The 22,079-nt window shown below is 38.3% G+C and overlaps 1 protein-coding gene across 1 annotated transcript in view; it reads left to right on the top strand.

The window, feature by feature from the left end:
- The window catches only part of UBA6 (ubiquitin like modifier activating enzyme 6), a 29,034-nt gene extending 9,486 nt beyond the window's left edge, over window positions 1–19,548 (top strand). The window contains exons 11-34 of the mRNA XM_027676980.1: window positions 1,220–1,323; window positions 2,199–2,261; window positions 3,308–3,384; window positions 4,043–4,109; window positions 4,517–4,660; window positions 5,301–5,368; window positions 5,639–5,717; window positions 5,912–5,992; window positions 6,361–6,438; window positions 7,739–7,920; window positions 8,493–8,598; window positions 9,315–9,404; window positions 9,515–9,595; window positions 10,181–10,309; window positions 11,181–11,232; window positions 11,338–11,401; window positions 11,615–11,684; window positions 12,345–12,416; window positions 13,563–13,680; window positions 14,593–14,786; window positions 15,893–16,020; window positions 16,786–16,873; window positions 17,243–17,337; window positions 19,263–19,548. Of these exons, the coding sequence (XP_027532781.1) occupies window positions 1,220–1,323; window positions 2,199–2,261; window positions 3,308–3,384; window positions 4,043–4,109; window positions 4,517–4,660; window positions 5,301–5,368; window positions 5,639–5,717; window positions 5,912–5,992; window positions 6,361–6,438; window positions 7,739–7,920; window positions 8,493–8,598; window positions 9,315–9,404; window positions 9,515–9,595; window positions 10,181–10,309; window positions 11,181–11,232; window positions 11,338–11,401; window positions 11,615–11,684; window positions 12,345–12,416; window positions 13,563–13,680; window positions 14,593–14,786; window positions 15,893–16,020; window positions 16,786–16,873; window positions 17,243–17,337; window positions 19,263–19,398 (2,366 nt within the window). The 3' untranslated portion in view covers window positions 19,399–19,548. The remainder of the gene's footprint in view (window positions 1–1,219; window positions 1,324–2,198; window positions 2,262–3,307; window positions 3,385–4,042; window positions 4,110–4,516; window positions 4,661–5,300; window positions 5,369–5,638; window positions 5,718–5,911; window positions 5,993–6,360; window positions 6,439–7,738; window positions 7,921–8,492; window positions 8,599–9,314; window positions 9,405–9,514; window positions 9,596–10,180; window positions 10,310–11,180; window positions 11,233–11,337; window positions 11,402–11,614; window positions 11,685–12,344; window positions 12,417–13,562; window positions 13,681–14,592; window positions 14,787–15,892; window positions 16,021–16,785; window positions 16,874–17,242; window positions 17,338–19,262) is intronic.
- The last annotated feature ends 2,531 nt before the right edge of the window (window positions 19,549–22,079 follow it).

Genomic DNA, 22,079 nt, shown 5'->3' with positions numbered 1-22,079 from the left:
GTTTAGCTCACTGTAATGTTAGTTACTGTAGCCAGAGGAGTGCTGGATTATGCAGACCTCCAGTGAGCTTGCATTAAAAAAATTGCGTTTTGGTACAAAGCTCTTTCTAGTGTTATCTTGACTCCATTTCCATTTAGTAAAGTCTTTCCAAACACTGAGGAGTTAACTCTTGCCACTTAAGGAGCCAATGGAAATGCTTAGCCAGTGGAATCTAGTTGGCAGCTTCTGAGCTTTCATCATTAGTTGGCTGATGAAACTGGTTTGGTTTTTGGAGGGTCCTGTAATGCCTGTGTTTCTGTCATGGTTTTGGATGCCACTTTGTGTGTCACTGTTTGCCTTGTAGGTTTTTTGGGTGACAGTTTAAGTGTACAGCAATGCATTGACATGGCTCTCATTCTAAGCATGCTTTCGAAATTATTTTCATTATTTATGTCTACTCTGCTTTGTTCTGCTTGTAGTGTGCATGTCTCAAGGCATACTACTTGGTTCCTTTTGGATGCTGGGGAATTTTGCAGTTCCCAGATCAAAATGCCTGTTTGTTCGGAGGAGAAGAGAGAGCAAGTGGGTGGGGGTTGGTTGGTTGTTTTTAACTATTTTGTGATCTGAGGCAAAAAACAATACCCTTGGAACATGTGATTGAATCTTTTTTCTCTGGACCCATGTGTTTTTGCTAGTGCTGATGCTGTGGCCAGTTTCTTCTTCTTAATCGTGGCCTAGCTTTTGTTTTCAGTTTTGTTAATGTTAATGGATTAACATTTTTTGTGTCTTTTTGTCTGAACCATGCTTCACGTGTATGAGGGGGAAGATGTGACAAAATGGTCCAACTGCCCTTTTTGATTTCCTGTTTTTCTCATCACAGGGCTAAAATCCTACTCTGAGCAATATTCTGGACACTGCTGTGCACAGTGTAAATAAAACTGAGTGTGATTTCATTTTTGTTACAGAGCTGTGGTCATCAGAATTCTTTTTAAATCTGCTGCCACTTAAAAAAGGTCATTTCATAACAGATCATGTGAAACTAATACTTTAACCCAGAAACTGGCAGAGGGACAATCCTGTTACGAGGATCAACTGTGTTTTATGCTTTCAAAACAAGGTTACACACTACAAAATTACAGCACAAAAAGCACTGGCAAAACCCCACGTTGTTGTATACAGAACTGTAGTATCCAATGACACTTTGAATTATCAGTCACTATTTATTCTCTTGTCTTTTCAGTGGTGTCACCTTATTCCTTCAGCATTGGTGATACATCAGAAATGGAGCCTTACTTACACGGAGGCATAGCTGTGCAAGTGAAGACTCCCAAGATGTTTTACTTTGTAAGTGTGTGCTTGACATAGCTGAGTTCTTGAGCGTTAATGTTCTGAGCACTGGAACAGAGTTCAGCAGATACATGATTTTGTTAACAGTTATTTCGGTTCACTTAATTTTATTGAATGAGAATAGTGATATTGATTTATTAAACGACAGAGAATAGGAAATACTTCAAAGTTACCTACCATTGTAGAGAAAAAAAATAATTATGGGCAGCCTAACACTGGGATAGGCTTCAGAAAGGTCTACAAATATGTGGTTTATTGGTGGCCTTCTGAGAAGAGACAACTGGGTGAATTTGTGTAAGAGGGCTTGCAATACACATGCTGCCTTTATGGGCCTGCAGAAAGTAGATCCTGACTGCCCTCAAACATTCTTCTAAAGAGCTGGGAGTGAGGACCAGCTGCTTCTGATGTGAGAATGCACAACACTGTATCTTATCTCTGTGAAGCAGTAACTTCCTGTTCCTCTGGAGTGGGGAAGTTCTGCAAGCAAACAGCCAGTTGCCAATAAAATCCCTGGTAACTGACCTCAGAGCAGTTTCCTAGAATCATAGAATATCCTTTTCTGGAAGGGACCCACAGGGATCATGGAATCCCATCTCGTGGCTTTGTACAGGACAACCCCAAAAATTGCACCCATTTGAAGATGAGTCTTGACACTAGGATGTGAAACCTCTCTCTGACCTTTTTTGATAGACAGAACTTGCAGTAGATGATTATTTTAAGCATCTTTTGTGGATTAATAATAGAGAGTAATAGCAATGCTAGTAAGAAAAGATTTGTTTCTTAGTCTCTACAGAAAGAGTATTGTTTTTCAGATAGCAGCTACTGTTGTGTTCTTAAGTAGTGTGTTGTTGTCATGAATTCTATTTTTCCAGGAACGGTTGGAGAAGCAGATAACAAATCCATTATGCCTTGTTGCAGATTTTAGCAAGCCTGAGGTAATCAGAATGTGGGGATATGGGCATAAGTGCTTTAATATTTAAACTACATGTTGTCATCTGTAGCTTTATGTTTAGAATAATATAATTTCCTAACTATTCTGTATTAATTAAATACCATTTTAAAGTGTGAAGAGTGAGGTATCAGTTTGTGTAGTCACACAGAATTTACATTATGATTTAGATCACCACAGAGGCTTGTTATCCATGATTTGCAACAAGTATGTTGTAAATGCACAGCTCAGCCACCTTTGCTGTTTAAAATCTCAGCTTTTGGTAAGTCTTTAATTCAGGAGAGTGGAAATTTTGCAAGCGACACAATAATTTTTTTCCTATATTTAATAATATTAGTTGAAAGAAATCACACTGATATCAAAGCTGGGAAAATCATAAAAAGGTGGTCATAGGTGGTTTGGAAACTGGAATTAATAGTGTAAGGATACTTTTTTTTTATTTCTTTGAAAAAAAATGATTCAGAGATCTTTTTAAAATCTGTGAGAGGACACTAGCAGTATTTGCCTCTATTGCACTTTTAGATAAGTATTATGGACATGGAAGGCTTGTAAGTCGCTGGCTTATTAAAATTTTAAACTAAACAATGTTGATGTAATGATTTTTTTTTGTTTGTATGATAATATAGGCTCTGACTTACCTATTAAGATTTTCTACTTTTCACCCTTGATGCTGGGCATTGTTATTGACACTTGACAAAATGCAATGCATTATAATGTCTAGTTAAAAGAAGATTACTTCGTTTTCCAATTTCAGCACTAAATTCTTTTGAGGACTCTTCAGTTGGACTTCGTTGAAATGGCTGCTGAATGTGCTTGAAGGGTATTACATTACCACTGAGTAATAATTCTTGTAAAAACGTTAGTGTAAGGTATTTCAAATTCACTTTTTAATGCTGTTTAAAAACTTTTTTTGAGCATTGTGGTTAAGAGACAAGGAAGTGAAATAGTAACAGAAGAGTTCAAATAGTTGCTTTTGTTTCTTTAATTTTTCTCTAGTTTGTAACTGATCAACAGTTATTGTTGTCTTAACAGACTCCTTTGCAGATCCATGTTGCCATGCTTGCCTTGAACCACTTCCAGGAGAACTTTGGTCGCAGACCGAACATTGGGTAATGCAGCAGTTTTGTCTTTGCTAAGCCTTGTATCAGACAGATCTCTCCTCTTATTCTAGTTACTGGTTTGATGTGTAGCAGGGTACCTTGTCTGTCTGGTACTTTAATAGACCACAGAAATGAAAAGTTGAAATCTAGATGAAAAATGTTACCTATTGCATGCATCTGGGTGTGTGACAGGGCCTTCCCAATGTAGCAATGACATTTTCTGGTCACAGGTAGACAGAAATGGCTTATGGAGGAAGGCCTTCTCTGTTCTTGTTTTTTCACATTGTGTGATTAATATGGAAGAGTTGTTTCAGTGATCCTGAATTATCTTGTAGTGTATGGGTTAAAAAAAAAAAAGATCTGAAGGATTTGGTTTTCATTTTCAGTATTTTTTTATTCAGCTGTAGTTCTTTATTTGCATAATTTTGAGCTAAATGAGGCAAAACTACTTACAAAGTGTAAATCTTAAAACTCTACTTGTACGTGGGCTTTTACACTGAGACTCTTGTTCCTGAGCTAACTCTAACGTTTAGAAGTACATCTTTAATGCTCACCGTTAAAGACAATGTAAATTTCCAGACTCTTCCTACTGTACGCATTGCTTTTTTCTTCCATTGATCATGTTTCTAGAAGCAGTTATCATTATTGTTTCTACCCTGATGTCTAGATGCCTTCAGGATGCTGAGGAAATGCTGAAAATAGCCATGTCTATAAGTGAAACACTGGAAAATAAAGTGAGTAAGGAATCATTGTCATTAAAAATAATTTTTTAATGTGCTTATTTAGTTGCCTAAAGGTCATGCTTTAGTTGTTGGTCCTTGTTCTGGTCTCTGGATCCATCTTTAGATGGATCAGCTGGCTTTCTGAAGGCCATGCAAGGGAACAGAATGGTGTTTCAGCAGGGTTCAGCTGAATGTTCACCTGACATGAAGGCTGAATCCTGTGGCTATATGAATCCAGTTTTTAAACAAATGCATATGACAAATGCAGGATATATGGTAGATCTGTCTTGGCTGGAAACTTTTTTGCTAGTCAGAGTGAAATAATTTGTCTTTTGCTGAAGAATAATAATCTGTGAATCTGTCAAGAACTGACTTTGCTCGTTGAGGGGATAAATTTGTTACCATGTCTTACTTTTCAGCCTCAGGTAAATGGTGATGTGGTAAAATGGCTGTCTCGGACTGCTCAGGGATTTCTACCTCCTCTGGCTGCAGCAGTGGGTGGTGTTGCTAGCCAGGAAGTCTTGAAAGCAGTAACGGGAAAATTTTCTCCATTGCAGCAGTGGGTAAGACTGTCTTTGTTTTTGGATGTTTATTTTGACATATTATGAATGGATAGTTGTGTATAAGTGCTGTATGATCAAAATAACCTGAACAACTTCTATAACATGGAAACAAAAAAAAAGACTCAAGGCTAAATTTAGTAAAAAACACAATGTTTTTATGTGTACAATAAAAGTACAGCCAGTTTTATTAAAATTTTTTGTACCTGGAGTTCACACAGCACATTTTTTCACACAAGCAAAGAGAGCATTGGCTTGTTAGTTCATGGCTGCAAAGGTGTGATATAGGGCAGGTGCCAGCTTAAGCTACTATACATAAGAACAGTACTTTCAGACTCTGAGGATAAATATCAGAGTACAGTTAGATTAAAAAACATCACAGTCTTGGAGGGGTAACATGCTTGTCCTTGCAGCTCACCTATTTGAGTGAGCTTTTTTCCCCTCTGTGTCTAGTTGCTTTTTCCTGCTTTTTTCCTGAAATAAACAGTAGGGTACCAAATGCTGTATAGTCTTCCGCTGACAGTAAAAACTTAGTGTTTCTAAATTTCTAGACTGTTGTTCATAGAAAATAGTTTTTAAAATTAAAACAACATTACTATTTTTCACAGGTTTTTTTTTTTGGTTTTTTTTTTGTTTTTTGCAGCTATATATAGATGTGTTAGACATTGTAACGCCTCTAGAGAAGGTGGGCTCTGAAGAATTTCTCCCACGGTAAATACAACTACAATCTACTGGCTTATGTACAGATCTGAGTCTCAAGCAGGCACGGAAGATGTCTTCTAAAGTTAATTCAGTGCTGTTTGCAGCACTGAATGGGTTTGGAGTTAAGAATGTATGTCCTATTTGAGCATTGGAGGAACAGGAATGATAGCTTCCATCTGACTTTTTTAATTATGTCAAAGTGCAGTTTGGCATCAATGGTATTACCATGATAAATGGCAACTTGCTATTCTCTTGTTTTTATCTCCTGTGCCTGCATAGGGGAGATAGGTATGATGCCTTGAGGGCCTGTATTGGAGACTCTCTGTGCCAGAAGCTCCATGATTTGAATGTTTTCTTGGTGAGTATGACTGACACACTTTTTGCAAGTGCCTTGTTGATACAACTAATGTCAACTGTCTTCAGAATAATGAGGGTAGTTCTGATGTGTGCCATTACAGAATAAATGGTCCAAAATTTTAATGGGACTTCTCTATTATACTTGTTTTCATGGTTTTCACTTACGCATCTGACTTAAATTGTGATTTTCTTTAGGTTGGCTGTGGAGCGATAGGCTGTGAAATGCTAAAAAACTTTGCACTTCTTGGTGTTGGTACTGGGCAAGACAAAGGATTGGTAAGTCACCTGTTAACCTTGCTTCTCTTATTAAAAAGTAATGTGATAAGGAATAATTAAATAAATTACTAAAAATGTTAAAAGTCTGAGTCTTATTTCAAGTTGATCTCTGTGCAGAGGGTACAATGGCCTTGGCATACAGTGGAAGAAGTGTGCAATTAGAAACAGAACACATAAAATACAGTCCTTCTGTATTTTGATTTTAAAACAAAATTTAATCAGTCAGGATAGGCAGAGCTGTTAGCCAGAACTGATGCCAACAGCAGTGCTTTGTTTTGAAAGTGTCTGTAGAGATTGCATCAGTATCATTGCTCAGTGCTACACTTAAGTTGTAACTTCAGCTGTTGCTTTTGCCCCTTCTGACTTAGGTTACAATTACAGATCCAGACTTGATAGAGAAATCCAATCTGAACAGGCAGTTTCTTTTTCGACCTCATCACATACAGGTAGGCTTTCTTATTCAGTAAATTTTCTGGACTATTGTTGTGTTTCCCTGTCCTGTGTCTTCACAGCGAGCTGAATTGTGAGTGTCTGTACTTCTGTCTAGAAAAGACTTAAAGGCTATAATGAAATCCAAGCTTTTAAAAAACAATATCTAGAACTCCAATGGCATCCCACTTATCACTGGTGTCAGTTGAGCAAAATTGGATCATCTAATCTTAATGTGTACTGGTGTCTGACTAATGAAATCCCTCAGACTTGACAATCAGGAGTGCTGTGTTGCATAAGAAGTTACCACGGGTTAGTATGTCAGAAATACTTTACTATAGCATTGAAATTCAGGGAAAATAAAACAACAGAAAGCAGACAGTGCTGGCAGAAGTGTTCTCAATAGACCTCAGTAGTGCTACTGCTGATGGAACTTCACCAAAGTTGCTATCTTCTGACTTCATTCAGTCTCCATTAAGCTGATAAATATCTTTGAAAAAAAAAGTACATTCAGTAAGTGCATGACACAGCTGTTAATTCCTTAGAAGCAGAGAGAACATCCTTGAACTTGCAAACACAGCACAAAATAAAAAAGGTGGCTCAGATCTTGACAACAATGTGGAAAAAGGTTTCCCCTGCCCAAAACCCAGCAGCTGAATTTTCTGCCTCCTGTTTATGTGTAGCAAATCTGGGAACAGGTTACACTTTGGATAGATAGATAAATGGAATGTGAATCCTTCAAGCTTTCAGAAGCCACACTGTCTTGAGTGCTGATCCCTAGATAACTGAATGTAGTATGGCTAGAAGTATCAGGTAGATTAAGAACTCTCAGTTTAGCTTCTGAAATTGGCTTTGTATGGATTACCTTGCAGTAATGTGATTATTCGCAGGTGTTTGATGTCTATGCTGCATAGACATGGTCACAGTTACTAATGGGTTTATCCTCTGACAGTCATGAACTGCTCCTTTCTTAGGGCATTTTGAGAGCATGAGAGGCAGCATGTGGCATCAGTTTTAGTTACTCAATAAACTTCTGCACCATTCAAGCACTTCCACCATTTGATCTCTGGCACACTACTTCAAAACTAAAAATAAAAAACTCCTATATTAATAAGATATATATCAATGAGGGAGGTATATGATTAAAAAATTTCCTGTATTCTATGTTTTGCATACTAACATTTCTGTCAGAGAATTGTTGTTTGATCAGCAAATGAAGTCAATATTTGTGTGTCTAATATGTTCTTTATCTCAATATTGTTCTTTATCTCAGTCTCAGTGTCATAGTTATATATATCTCTGTATTCATACTTTCAGAAACCTAAGAGCTATACTGCAGCAGAAGCAACTCTGAACATCAATCCTTCCATAAAGATTGACTCAGATATTAATAAAGTTTGTCCAGCCACTGAGAATACTTACAGTGATGAATTCTATACCAAGCAAGATGTGATTGTAACCGCTTTGGACAATGTTGAAGCAAGGAGATACATTGATAGGTAGGGTGTGGAAAGGAAGCAAGGGCTGCTTTTCATGCTCTATGTGAGCTCTGCTTTTCTGTTCTTATTCTTCCTGACTTGGAACTGCTTATAAGATTTGATAGCAAATTGCTCTGATTTACCTTGTTCCTTTATAGGCTGGGGGGAGGAAGAGGTTTATACTCAAGGTGGAAACCAACTCTGCTATTGTGCAACTGCTACTGTTCACATAGTAGAAAGCCTTGGAGTGAGTTCTTGAAACTGAATAGCTGTTAAGTTCTGATGAGTGGGAGAATACTGTGGCGGTCTGAAAGCTGAATTATTTGTGCATAAAAATATGTATTAAAATATAAAAATAGAGATGTTTACATTGAAAAATAATTTCTAATGCTCATAATCTGCATAGGCTCAAGTTTATGGTATCCTGATCTAACTTGAATAGCTCTTCTTATTTAATTTCTTCCTGAGTTTGGTGTAAGATTTCCACTCCTCTAAAAGTGCCTAGAGACAACTGGTTACTATCCAGTAACGTCTGCAAGACAAGAGTGTAGTGATTACGCTGTGTGCTGATAGTCTGTGTCTTTCCATGTCAGTCGTTGTGTAGCAAACCTGCGTCCTCTTATAGACTCTGGAACTATGGGAACAAAAGGACACACAGAAGTTATTGTGCCCCATCTGACAGAGTCCTATAATAGTCACGTAAGTGTTTTAAGACCATCGCGCACCTTCTGTAGTTAGTCCCATAATGCCCTCTGATTCTTTAATCATTTATGTGTCTGTTTAAAATAAGTGGCCTATTTGAGCTGCTGAAGAACAGTATTATTAGGAAAGAAATTACTTCCTTGATTTCTGAAGAAAAGGAAATAAAATTTGAGCAGTTCTTTACAAGCACACAGAACAGTTCTGTTTGAACGGGACAGGGGAAAATGAACGTTCAAGCTCTTGCAATATTCCTCTATTTAAGTTTTTATAACACAGCCTTTATAAGGTAGAAATTCACTGGTTGAGAACACTGTACAATGATGCCATGTGGACACAGAGGCAGGATTTTGAGCATCCTAACAGTCTTGCTGGTGTCTATAAAGAAGTCTTTCTGGCCTTGTATGAAAGGGTGCATTTCATGCTGAGAGTGTATGTGAATGTGGACTGCACATCTTGGAAAAGCTGACTGGCAGTCTGACCTGTTGTTTGTGTTTTAGAGTTCAGTTTTCCTTTCCAGGGTTGAGTTTGGACAATTCTTGATACAGAGGAAGTGATAATATTAGTGTCCATAAAGCAAATTTCTAAGCATAAATAAGCCATTTTGTATATTACAAGAGCGGAGTTTTAAACCTATAGTCTAGAAGTTTTTGGTGCTATTATTAGCAATAAACTTTAATAAGTCTGCATTTACATGCAACCTTCCTTAATTACAGCGGGATCCACCGGAAGAAGAAATACCTTTTTGCACCTTGAAGTCTTTCCCAGCTGCCATTGAGCATACAATACAGTGGGCAAGAGATAAGGTAATGGAATAAGCTTACTGGGATTCAGCATAACTAAATGTGTATTTGGAAAGGTGAGGGGTCTGATATACTTCTTGCAAAATACCATATCTGTTCTTTTTATTTTATAGTTTGAAAGTTCGTTTTCTCACAAGCCTTCTTTGTTTAACAAATTCTGGCAAACCTATGCATCAGCAGAAGAAGTTTTACAGGTAAGGGAATGTTGCCAGGGTAAAATACAGGGTTTAAACTACTGCTTTATGGATTTTGTTCCTATTTAAATTCCGTGAGATTTGGGTTAGTTTCTGACTTTTTCCAGAAAACCTAAAGACTTTTTTGGCCAAGTCGTTAGCTGATCATCAGATGAACAGTATTTCTGGTGTGTTTCATAATTAAAAGTGTCTCTAGCTCACATCCTCTGTACATGATGTAGAAATATCAGAAGGACTGAGGCACTGCTAGCGTGTGATTAGTATAGGTCACACTGATGTGTAATTATCTGGAAAAAATACACTGAGTTTGAAGTGAATTCAACTATGTAATAAATTAGATTCAAATGTTTACTATCTTTTCTTGTGACTGTCATAGCCTGTGGTCCATAGGGCTGGGTGGAAGTAAATCAAGTAGACCACAGCACCTGGGGAAAAAAACCCAGGAAGAGGATCACATAAGGGATAATATTTCACAAATTGACCCTCTGTTTCCTTTTGCCTATGGATTACTAAAAACATATTTACTGTTTGACTGGATTTGAAGGAATCTTGTCTGTTTTAACATTTTCATATTTCTTTATCTAGAGAATAAAATCAGGAGAGAGCTTAGAAGGCTGTTTTCATGTTATTAAAACGCTCAGTAGAAGACCCCGAAGTTGGACTCAATGTGTAGAACTAGCAAGAGTAAAATTTGAGAAGTATTTTAGCCATAAGGTAGGTAAGACCTGTGAATGAGGTGGCACTGGACTGATGAGGATTTTAGAAAACTTGGTAGCTCTAATAACTAGGTGTCCAAATCTAGGCACTCACTTCCATTTCTTCATAAATAATGAGAGGTACTTGAAATGTAAAAATGCTGCATCCCTTTGTACTGTAGCACTTCTAGGTCTGGTTTATTAACTCGCTCTAGTAGCTCTGTTCAGTAGTCTCCAAGCAGTTTTCTTGGCAATTTTCCAGCTTACTAGGTACTGTATTTTCCAAAACAGTGAGATTATCAGATGTCTTTCACTAAAGGACAACAGATTTTTGTTTCCTGCACTAAACTTCTGTTACTGAACTCAGCTTCATAACCCTGATTTTCTCAAAGGTTGTCTGAAATAAGAGCCAGTCATTCTGAGAATCTGGTCCACAGTGTTGCTTAAAGTATGTGTATAATTTTGTAGGAAAGATGTATGCTTATTGATAAGCATACCTGTGCCTATGGAAGCCCTGGTGGTAATTGTCACATTGACAAAATGTTGCATTCCCAATTGTGAATTTGTATGCAATAATCTTAAAGTGACAATAGGGTGGGGGAATGTTTTGCTTCTTGGATTAAGTGTCTTGTTTGGACTTTGTACAGATGAGGTGACATTGTCATCATTGTCTGTGAATGAATGGGCAAGTTGCTGTCCAGTAGTACTTGTCTTTAGCTGTCTGTCTTGACACAGTTTTCTTTAGATTTTCTTAACTCTTTGAATTACTTCAGCTGTGATTTGGAGTGTATCGAGATTTCATGTCATTACTAAAAAGAAGGTTTGATTTAGTGTGGTCATGTCCATCTGTATATGACAAATTACTAGAGCTACTCTGACTTTTCCTCTAGGCTCTTCAGCTCCTTCATTCCTTTCCCCTTGATACACGATTAAAAGATGGAAGTAAGTGCAAATGCCCCCTTGTGCCTGTTGTGAATTCAAGGCATACGTCATGTGTTGCTGTTCCTGGTTACTTAGGGTTTCATCTTAATTCTCTCTTCTTAACAGGTTTGTTTTGGCAATCACCAAAGAGGCCACCTTTCCCAGTGAAGTTTGAATTTAATGATCCTTTGTAAGTATAGTACTGCCACAGATGCTTTCTAGATGTTTTATAGCATCTATAAAACTCAAACTACAGCAGAAAGTGCAAGGCAGTGGCTTTATAGCGCTAGAAGTTGAACTGGTATCGATGGGTGTAAGTGCACAGTCTTACAAATCTGTGGCAAATTTGGTGAGTTGTCTCATACTTTCACTAACCAACCAAAAATCTTTCTCTTTTCTTTAGGCACTATGGTTTCATTGTGAGTGCAGCAAAACTCTTCGCAACAGTGTACTGTGTTCCTTTCACTGAAAAGGTAATCCATGTACTGTAACAGTGTTCCCAGTGCATAACTTAGTTGTATGTATTCAGCTTTGGCCTGATGTGTGGTTGTCAGTTCTTTCCAAAAACTGATTGAAGTGATTCTTAAAGTAATCTGTCCTTCAGCACTGGCTGTTCAGCAACTGCTTACACTTCTTCGTCTATATTCGAATCTGTAATCTGGAGAAGAAATGCGCGATGTATTCGATCTTTTCAGTAAGCACTGAACTTGGGAATTATTATTCTGATGCACCTATTTCCTGTGCAATATAGCTACTGAACTGAAAAAAGATCTCTATAAGGCATTTTTTCAATTAAGTGTCTTAGCTGCACTCTGGGGTTTTTATTTTGTACTACTCACAGCCTCTATGTTGCTTATCCTTTGTTTTTCTTGTTACCCTTTTTCTTTTCTAATTGGAACTTCCTGTAAGTCACATTTACACTTCTATTGAGTTTTCAAGTGCTAGGCACTTCCCACCAGTTGGGTGGCTGTAGTAACTGAAATGTCACTTGGTGTTTTAATGGTGATGTTTGACTGAAACATCATTGAATATTTGTGAGATTTTTTGGGTTTGGTGTTCTTTGAAATGCTACTGGATATACAGTCTTGTTGCATTGATGTGAATTTAAATTGTTTTTCTTCAAAACCTAACAGGATTTGTCAGAGGAAACTATCTTGAGTATTATTTCAGCTGTGAAAGTACCAGAGTTTAGACCTTCAAACAAAGTAAGTGTGATATTTAGTTTAAAGAAAAAAATAAAATATTCCACAAACAGTGTCCCTCATCTTCAACTACTTCTTGCATCAATGCTAATGAGAAATAAATACAAATTATAATGCTTTTTGGGGAAATATGACTGTGGCATAGAGGACTGCTTTAACTTGGTATAGCTATGGTATCTATGTACCAGATGCTAAATGGAAAATGATGGAGGGGGATTGCCTTTTTCAAATGATTTGTTATACCATTGTTTTCCATGCATGAGTGTGATTGTAACTTTGCAAGGTTTTTTTAAGTTTACATGAGTCTATACTATTTTAATAAAAGTAGTAAAATTTTACTCATAAGCAACTTTAAAACAATCCAAGACTAGTGTCAATTTGTCATTTCTTTCTAGCTAATATAAAGGAAGTGTCATTACTTTTATGTTTATTTTTGAAGTGTTAATTTCAGAGTAGCTTAAACATTATTGTGCAGTGGCTAGCATTTGTCACCACTTAAAATTATCAAGTATTCCAGGGTGTTTTCATATTTTCTTGCAGTGTTAACACTTGTCTTTTGAATGCTTGCCTTATGAGGCCAAACTGGTATTGTGACTTGGAATCACAGATGGTTGAAGTTGGAAGGGATCTGTGGAGACTGTCTGGTTCAATCCCCTTGCATCAAGCAGGGGCAGCTAGAGCAGGTCATCAAGGACTGTATCCTGTTGGGTTTTGAATATTTCTGAGAATAGACTCCACACCCTCTCTCTGCTGCCTCTGCCAGTGTTCAGCCATCCTCACAGTTTTGCTTGGGGTGTTTTTTTGTGGTTTTTTGTGTTTTTTTTCTTTAAAGTATTTTTATATGTTTCTTAAGGAATTTTGTTTGCTTCAATTTGTGCCCATACCCCCTTGTGCTGTCATTGGCCACCAGTGAAAAGAGTTTATCTGTGTTCTCTGTACTTTCCCCTCATGAGATGAGGGGAGAGATGAGAGATGCTCCGGTCCTTTAATGATCTTTGTGGCCCTTGGCTGGACTTGCTCCAGTAAATCTATGTCTCTCTTGAACTGAGGAGGAAAGACTGCAGGGAAGACAGAAAATTTAGTACACTTGACACTCGTGCTGTCTGAAGTTCATGTATTTTATTACTCAAGCACTGCACACACTTGCAGGTTGTACAGACTGATGAAACCGCAAGAAAACCAGATCATGTTCCAGTCAGCAGTGAGGATGAAAGAAATGCTATTTTCCAGCTGGAGAAGTCTATACTATCCAATGAAGCTCTGGAAGGTAAGTAGTGCAAACTTCTGAGACCTCATAGCTCAGTAATGTCTTGCATTTGCACTGCCAGTAGCGGCATTCAGGTCTTTAATTCTGCAAGAAGCAGAGCTGGTGTCTAAAGTCTTCTGAAGTGCTATGCAGATATCCGCCCTGTTGCTTGGCATTACTTTATGCTTCTGTATTTCTGAGATGCCTGCAAATTGTGAGGCTCTCTGTTATCCTTGTATGTAATTACAACACTGATGACAGCAAGCAGGCAGCAGCAGCAAATGAACTCTTAAGGAGGGAAAGTGTGCTGGCTAGATCCCAGATGGATTGAAAACAATTCTGGTATGAGAAGGCTGAGAGTTACTACTTAGAGGAATCAATCTGAAATTATCCTTAAGTCTGTTGGAGTCTTCCTCAGCATCTTCTAGATATGTTAAAATGAGAGTGCTCAGATCCCACTTTTGTGCCTGGCCACATGAAGAAGTCATTGGGCAAAAACTACATGCCAGCTTTTTTAGCCCATGAACACAGAGGAGAATGATTAGGTTATCTCTAACACATCCATTGGAGTGTCAACCCAAAACTCTGGACTCCCATGCTACTGAGTCCATAGTGAAAGGGTTGCAGATAAACAAAGCTTATAGAGGGAATTCTCACAGGTTGGAGCTATAGTGAGGTGGGGCGTATAAGGACTGTCCAAAATTTATTCCTGGTGTTGCAAGGAAAATAAAATTATGGAGCTCTGTTGATATTTCTCTTATTACGCTCTTTTAACAAGTGGTATTGATGGGGCATTTCTACTTCTAGTATAGGAAAACAAGTAAGAAACCAAGCTCCAGGATGTGAGATTTTTGTTTTGTTAAGATTCTGGTTCCTATGTTTAGGACATTTTCAGTTTTCTAATAATATTTTTTTCTCTTTTTTAATGAGCAGCTGACTTGCAAATGAAGCCCATATCCTTTGAAAAAGATGATGATAGTAATGGACATGTAGATTTCATAACAGCCGCATCAAACTTGCGAGCCAAGATGTACAACATTGAAGCAGCAGATCGGTTCAAAACAAAGCGCATTGCAGGAAAGATTATTCCTGCCATTGCAACAGCTACTGCTGCAGTATCAGGGCTGGTGAGTATGCTTTTTAAGTGCATATTTATTTCTCTTACTCTTTCTTGCCTGAAACTACTGTTGTGTGGGTACAGTGCTACCCTGACAGAGCCTCATTTAAAGAAATGGATTTACTTCTTATGTACCAATACAAAAGGTCATGTTTGGTTCTAGATGTGGTTGTTGTGGAACACATTCAGTGCAGGTGTGCAGCTGCAGTGCCAGCAGAAGCTTGAGCTCAGGGTGGCGAGAACCCTAGGCAAGAGATCGTGAACTTTGGACAACAAAGGGCATGGGGACCTGTGGCTCCAGCCAGGTGAAAGAACACTCAAGAGACACAGCAGGAGCTTTGAGGACTCATTTGGAAGACCCTGGACTGTTGAGCACACAGACTGTGAGGGTACAAAAGCCCTGATAGTCCTTTGTTTAGGGTCTCTTTCCAGAGGCACCAGCTCGTGCTGTTACTCTGTTGTTGTACTATGATAAAATTACTTAAAGGAACCAGAGGTCTGAGACTCTGCTGTGGGAAACCCAGGGCTGAGCCAATGAAGACTGTGAGGGTGGGATGGGTAGTGAGTCAAGCAGGGCACCCGCTGAGAAGCTACCTGCTGTGAAGGGGCTTCGGCCCCAGCACAATCTGTTAACATGATTACCAGAGTGGCTCCTGGATGGTCAGACAGGGAAGTTTCCTTAACATGCTAAGCCTTTGGTGCTTTTCTTTTTGATTTGCTGGACACAAAGAATTGGAAATCAGCATTTTGGTTTGTTTTCTGCCATTAATAAGAACTTCCATCAGAGCGCCATTGCCAAGGGTAGAGAGGATCTGTTCTGTAGTAGTTCACATTTGTGCATCTCAACAGAACTTCAAGCTTTGAGATGGTTTCTTGAATTAAACAGTTTTTGAAAGAGTCCTACATTAGGAACACTGTTTTAAGTATTTCTCTTGGGAACAACAGAATTTATTTCTGTGGCATAGTGGGTTGCATTTCCAGATGTTATTTATTCTGCCGATTGTACAAAGGCCAAATCTCATTAACAACTTTCTCTGTAGTTGCTGGCCTTATAACTACACTAATACTGATTACACAGTACCTAAAACCTAATAAGTAAATTCTCATTTACTGCAGGTTGCACTGGAACTCATCAAAGTTGTGGGTGGCTACCCAGCTGATGCATACAAGAACTGTTTTCTGAACCTAGCCATTCCCATAATGGTCTTTACAGAAACTGCTGAAGTAAGAAGAACGGAAATCAGGTAGGAAGGACAATGGCAGAAGGGCAAGGGTGGTATTTTGAAATCTGCTAATTGATGCTGAAACTTGCTGAGTCATTAAAACAAATGTGAAGTTTGAATAGTTGTTAAATCCAGATAACCAGATTAAGGCCTTACGTGCTCACATAGCAAAGCTATGATGGAACCACAGTTCATGACCATACTCAATTAAACATCATAGATATTAAAAATTTTGTTGTTGTTTTTTAAACTTGTAAAATGATGAATCACTTCATGCTTGCTATCACACTCTGTTATCAATTTACCATATACTGCTAAAAGTGTAAGTGATCCTCTTAGTACTGCATTGCTCAAGCATTTTGGAAAATACAGCACATACTCATCCATCCTAATTTAAAATATAGTGGGTTTAAGGGCTTAGTTTTGTTTTCAGTGGAAGCTGTTACTCGTGAGGCTTTAAAAATCTAGAGAAGTTAGACATCTGGCATTGTTCTTAGGAAACATCCTGGACACTTTTGCATCTTATTCAATACAAGAGCTATTTTTCAGTAGGTCTGAAAGCTCATTAACTTCATTGCCAGATACCATGTTTACTTGGAGCTCTTACTGTGTCTTGTGCTTAGCAAGGTAAGAAGGCTGGAGAAACAGCAGCAGAGAGGGAGGAGATTTTTGCTCAAGATAAAACAGCACCTCCTAAAGGACACGGTGGTTCTTCAAGACACATTTAAAGGAAGTGCCTGAGTTCACATTCTAAAGTAACGAAAAACCTTTCATTTTTTAAAACAGAAATGGGATTTCATTTACCATCTGGGACAGGTGGACAATTCATGGGAAAGAGGATTTTACTCTGTTGGACTTCATAAATGCTGTCAGAGTAAGTTATCTAGTGTACTGGGTTAGTACAAGACAAGAGGAAAGGGATTTCTTGTTTTGGGTTATTGGTTTGGCTTTTGTTTTTTTTCTTTCATGAAGTTATTGTTCAAACCAGAATAGTTTTAGTAATAATTAATGTCAATGGGAATGTATCTAAGTAAACACATCCAAGCCTATTTTCAAATTCTTTGTTAATTCATTTGGCTCAAATGTATCTTAATAAAACTCTGTCAGAGTCTATGCACTAGCAAGTTTTCTGGTTGGGATTCTATGGATTTGAATAGTTAGCTTGTAGTATTAGCAGCAGTAATATCTGCTGCCTTGGGCAGCTGTTCTAGTCCTTTAATAAGCTTTAATTTGTGAATTCCAGGAGAAATATGGAATTGAACCAACTATGGTTGTACAAGGAGTCAAAATGCTGTATGTTCCTGTGATGCCAGGCCATATTAAAAGATTAAAGTTCACGTGAGTATAACTGGAAAACGGGTTGAGTGATGCAAATGCACATACAAATTACGCTCATTGGTTATATCATAAGGATGTGTGTCTGACAACAGTGTTTTCCCTCGAAGTGGTTGCTAGTTGTTAATATTTTGGAAAGAAAAAAGATAATTTCTTTCATTTGGAAAACAAAAAGAAAATAAAAAAGAGAAAGTGAATTAACTTCTATGATGAGGGCAGGAGACTTCCAAAATTCTGCTCTAACTGATGAATACCAGAATGAGAAAGCTGAAGAAGTCTGACAATAAGTTGGGGTTTTTTTGGGGGGGAAGAATGTACTGTGGTTCAAGTGGAACAATTTAGAACCTTTTGAAACTAGCTTAAAGCTATTGCTGATGCATTGATCAGTACCTGTTTTGAAGGTCTGCCAGTAGGTAATATCAGGCAAAGTAGTATGAGCAAGCTACTTCAAAATTCCTGGGAGAGAAGAGCTTTTAAGCTGGTACTACCTTCGGAGTGCCTGGCATACTAAGATGAGAATTTACAGCCAGTTAAAAAGAAGTTGTTTATATGCCTTCTCTTACAGCTGTATAAATAATTTTGAATGAGTGAGGTATGTAATGAAGTCAAAGGTATGGTGTGAAGCTGCCTTGTGAATATCAGGATTTCTTACCACTCTGAGACTTGGTTCAAGCTTTCCATGTAGTAGCAGCAACTTGGGGTTCTGTTACAAACAGTCCCAAAAGATACTTGCACAGCAAACTCTGATCTGTCTTGTGTGTTTGTTTTTCCTTAAGTTGCTTAAAATCATGCTGTAATATGACAAGCATTACCAGACTCTTTCTTCGTTTCAGAATTGCAGCATTAACTGGTGCCATACTCCTTAAAAGCAAGTTTTCTTGCTCCTTAAAAGCAAGTTATCTGCCTTGCTCTGTAGCTTGGGACTTCCTCATGCAAATAAATATTATCTCAGTATCTCTGCTGAGAAGAGGCTAATGCTTTGTGTTCTTGCAAGGAAACAAGTGCTTTGGGGAAAGCAGCTTTTTGGCCTGCATACTAAAGTATACCCAGAAGGGAAATCCTTCTCTTAAGTGATCTGTGAGGAATAGAAATGATTGACTGTATTTCCTCAGCCTCATAGCATTTGAGCTGGCCTCATGAATAAGTGCTCCAGGTTAGCAAGAAAATAATCTTGAGCCATCTACAGATATGTGATGAAAGTGAGGTCGGCTGACCTGCTTCAGTATTCCAGTGTGCAACTTCCAAGCATTGGCTGTAGCTTTTGAGACTGCAGAGAGCAAAGGAGGGAAATTGCGCTAATATGTGACATGCTTACATATTTCAAACTCACTTTGTGGTCATGAAGGAAGAAGTCCCAGATCTTGGCTATTTTTTCCCCTCCTCACTATTCACCTTTGAAATTGAAGGGCTTAATGCCATAACCCCAATAGAATTACTTTCCATCAGAACTTATTATCTGGTGTCTGCACTGGAGTGGTTCTTCCTAATGTACTAAAACGGGCCGTTATTGGTAGACGGAGAACTCATTCCTCCTCATTGACTGAAACCCTACACAGAAATCTAACTTTGCCTTGTGCCTCTCTGGGATGCCAAAGAAAAATTATGTCTGTGAGGAATCCCATCCAAAACTGGCCATATGCTCTTCTCTTTTGTACTGATCACTTGTTGGTGAACGATGCAGTAGCTCGCTAATGGGCTACCTTTATCAAGAAAATTGAATACGATTTGCTGGATCTTGGGTGGAGAAACAGCTTTTGTGTCAAAATTTAAAGGTGGCTTAATTGCTTAATTCTTCATTTTAATTTGGCCTGTAGTGTGTTAGACCGGTATATATTGCTGGCAGTGAAATTCATCCTAATCTGATCCTGAATTCCCACTGCCAATCCTCCTTCTAGCATATTAACAAACTCTGCTTTATTTCTCTATAGGATGCAAAAACTTGTGAAACCATCAACTGATAAGAAGTATGTGGATTTGACAGTATCATTTGCTCCAGAGACTGATGGAGAAGAAGACTTGCCAGGGCCCCCAGTGAGATACTACTTTGGTCAGGAAGACAATTGATGGTAGAGACACAGAAGTCACTCATGGACCATTTGTTCTCAAAGGAGTGTGCTAATTTTCAGCTATTAAAGATGGTACTATGTATTTCTTTTTGGTGAAGCCTTAATTAAATGGTGAAAATCAGTGGCTTTGCACTGAAGACAAACTGGATTTGTGTCTCTTCTGCTCCTGTGTTCTTCAAACCTGTTTGCTCAAAGGAGGATTGGTCACTCTGTGAGATGGAATGTCCAGTACAGTCCTTACCTTAAAGACAAGATTTGTATTGATTTGCGGGGAGCTGAAGAAAGCAAGAAGAATGGTGAACCTAACAAATGGTCCCCATGTGCAAATTAGGGACTGCTTAGAGAAGAGTGCAAAAAATGGGGAAACCACCATTTTATGCTCCTGGTGTTCTAAGAACATCTTAAATCCATTTCATATGTTATTTAATTCTTAAACAAGAATTTCATTCTTTCCATCTACACATGAGATTTAATCCATTCAAAAGGCTTAGACTCCCACTTAAGAGCAGACAAACTGCTTTATTGTGTCACTGTTTAGTGGTGCTGTGGCCAGAGCAGCTATCTTATGTCAGTCTCAACATGGAAAACTAGGAAACAGGTGTAAATTGTCAAAACTCTGCTGAAGTCCAGAGAGCCGGAATTGTTGATTATCTGCACTGAGACTGTTCTTTGCAGAATACTGCAGTATGGGGAAAGTGAAAACCTATCAGAGAGCTGAATTAGCACTTTCAACAATAAAACTGTTTTCAAGAAAGAGAAAATGTGATTGAGCCTTTCTGCCCTCACCAAATTAAAATCACTATAGCACATGGTGACTTTAAAGGGAGGAAAAGGCAAACGTCTCTGGATGTTTGTCATAAATAATAATAATAATAATGGCCCATCTTCGCGAACGAAGATTTGGGGAAAGGTCTTTTTTACCTTTCCAGCCTGCGCAATGGATTTTTTAGGTGAGACACAGCCTGCGCTGAACTGAGCCCACCCTTTAATCCTAAGGTTCATCTGCCGGGGCCAAGCAAGCTTGGACAATGGCAGTGAGGTCCTCAGGACGTAGGTTTGTTTAGAGTGTCCTTCTCATAGATGGATGGCCACACAGGGCTAACGGGTTCCATCTGCCCGGGAGGGACTGGGAATTGAACCCGTGGTCGCAGCAGTGAAAGTCCTGCACGCTAACCACTAGGCCACCAGGGGTCCCTATGTTTGTCATACCAAACTCCTTTTGTTAACCATTTCCTTATAGTGAGTGGTTCTGCTGTACACATGTCCATAGCCCAAGTCTGACTTGCACTGAACACAGGTTTTTATCATCATCAGTCAGTTTCTGGGATGTTGAAGTGTAAAGATCCTGTTTATCTGGAAATCATTAGGGACTAGATTTGTTGCAGTGAGGCAGAGGTGTGGTACAGAAATGTCATCACTTAACTATCATTTAAACACCAGAAACTTGAGCTGGTAGTTATTTCTCACCACCATGGTAGAGTGAGGCAAGGTTAGAATACAAACCTGTAAACTGGAACTTGTACATCAAGATGTATGGAACTGAATATCTGGAATCAGTATAATTGTTTCAATATTTTGGACTCAGTCTTGCATGTGTGATGTCTTCTGGAAGGTGTGTATAATTTTACAGTCAGTCTACTTTATAGATATAATTTTCTAGATTAATAATACTGCTTTCTAAACTATCTAACTTCATTTTTTTATGAACTTCTTTTAGAGAAACTTTTTGAAACTAGAGAAAAGGTGGCTAGATTTAGAGTGCAGAGGAAGCACAAGCAGACAGTAAGTTTCCACTTCTAAATAACAACTAAAATGTGTTTCACTGTGGCAGTATTAGAATCTGAACTCTTACCTGAAGTCACTATTTAGTGCTAAGGATCACTTAAAGGTTTAGATCAAGTTGAAAGCACCGTCACCTCTCATGCTTGGAGGCTGAGAAACAAATGAACCTTTGAGTAAGTATACTCTGGTATGTTAGTGTGGTATTAACATCATGCTTATGCTTTTGAAATAAGCAGCACATAAAAATAGTGAAGTCTCTGTACATTTTTAGAATGCCATATGACTGTCTTCAGGGTTTAAAGTAAACTTTCAGATATAATTAATAGAGTGGCTTTGATTAGTGACAATGTATACAGCTTTGAGACCCTTGTCAAGAAGTGCAGGTCAAGGCTGGCTGGGATCACAGCCAGAATTTACAGAAATGGCTGTATCTCTGTGCTGCTCTTATTGTGTGTATCTATTGGATGAGTGTCTGTTCTATGAATGGGTTCTCCTCAGTTAAAAAGCTGCTTGTGGAAAAATTGACAATGCACAATGTCTCTAGATAGTAATTAGCAGACCTTTAAAATTTTTGGATATAAATTATCTAGGTAAAATCTTTAATAACTTCAAGAGGACTTTATATAGGAGAAATGTGCATGTCAAGTGGCTCATTTAAACTTTTTATGTTTTAAACCTTTTTGAACTGCTGATGCAGAGAGCGAATGTATTTATATTGAAGGTTTTGCAGTGGAGTGGGCTGATTCTGTGTGAATTTGTATTTGATACAGCCCGTTTCTCAATCTGTTCCTGCTTTTTAATCAAAAGTCTCAGCAGATGCTCAGCATGATGACACAAAGGGTTCAATCAAACTGGGAAAGTGAATTTTGGGGTGCTGGTCTTCCAGATCTTCAGCGT

Source organism: Neopelma chrysocephalum, unplaced genomic scaffold (genome assembly GCF_003984885.1).
Source record: "Neopelma chrysocephalum unplaced genomic scaffold, ASM398488v2 Primary Assembly neopelma1_42b, whole genome shotgun sequence".
Taxonomy (NCBI): domain Eukaryota; kingdom Metazoa; phylum Chordata; class Aves; order Passeriformes; family Pipridae; genus Neopelma; species Neopelma chrysocephalum.
This window is presented reverse-complemented; position numbering and strand designations above follow the sequence as displayed.